A 1,021-nucleotide genomic window follows, 5' to 3' on the forward strand; every position below is an offset into this window, starting at 1 on the left:
AAAGAAAGAAAGAAAGAAAGAAAAGGAAACTGGAAAAGCTGCAGGAGAAGTAAAAAGAAAAAGCTTTAACTGTTTCTATATATTCAAAACCATAAAGAAAGAAAAACTCTTCTCATGAAGTCAATTTCAAGTTCATAAAACACTCACTTCTGTCAGTATGACATCATCATCCAGGTCATCATCTTCATGTTGCTCAGTAGCAGGAGTAACAAGCATGGGAATCCCTTCCTCATCAGAGGAGTCAGATATGGTGATGGGCCCATCTCTGACACTCATCCATTCTACATGGAAACAAAAACATGGTCACTGTGAGGCCAGTATGAGCACATTCAGTCCCTATATTCACTGTTGGTCCAAGTCAAGCCAAGTTCAAAGTTATTAACAGTTAACTTACCACCTCAAGTGCACACAGATTCAAGCAGTAAGAACTGTTTCCTTGTTAATTTTTGCCACTAACACTAAGAGATGACAGACAAAATGCTCAAAATGTATCAAATTTTTCTTTTGTTAAATGAGAGAAATCTGAAGTTTTTTTGGTTTTGTTTTATGACAGGATCTTAAGTCAAGCCTGGCTAGCTTCTTACTATGCAGACCAGACTAGCCTCAAATTCCTGGCAATCCTCCACCTCAGCCTTTCAAATCCTAGGAACACAGGCATTTAATCTGCTCTTTAGTTGGGCGCATTGGTACGTGTTTCAGATTCTAGCAGTCACAGCACAGAAAGTTAGGAAAGTCAGCCTGAGGGAGTGAGACTTTGCCTCAAAAAACAACTTTCCTGAATGAGCTATTAGGCCAACCACAAATTTCTTTTTTTTTACCCACATAAAACTTTTCTAGGGGCTGGAGAGATGGCTCAGTGGTTAAGAGCATTGCCTGCTCTTCCAAAGGTCCTGAGTTCAATTCCCAGCAACCACATGGTGGCTCACAACCATCTGTAATGAGGTCTGGTGCCCTCTTCTGGCCTGCAGACATACACACAGATAGAATACTGTATACATAATAAATAAATATTTAAAAAAAA

At 39.4% G+C, this 1,021-nt stretch overlaps 1 protein-coding gene across 2 annotated transcripts in view; it reads right to left on the reverse strand.

Annotated features, from left to right (window-relative positions):
- Nucleotides 1-1,021, reverse strand: part of Rnf216 (ring finger protein 216) — a 128,343-nt gene that overhangs the window by 90,588 nt on the left and 36,734 nt on the right. For both annotated transcript variants that reach the window (XM_050124391.1, XM_050124389.1), the window contains exon 3: nucleotides 148-281. In XM_050124391.1, the coding sequence (XP_049980348.1) occupies nucleotides 148-281 (134 nt within the window). The remainder of the gene's footprint in view (nucleotides 1-147; nucleotides 282-1,021) is intronic.

This window comes from Alexandromys fortis, unplaced genomic scaffold (genome assembly GCF_014885135.2).
Source record: "Alexandromys fortis isolate MF-2015 unplaced genomic scaffold, M_Fortis_MF-2015_v1.1 scaffold_227, whole genome shotgun sequence".
NCBI lineage: Eukaryota > Metazoa > Chordata > Mammalia > Rodentia > Cricetidae > Alexandromys > Alexandromys fortis.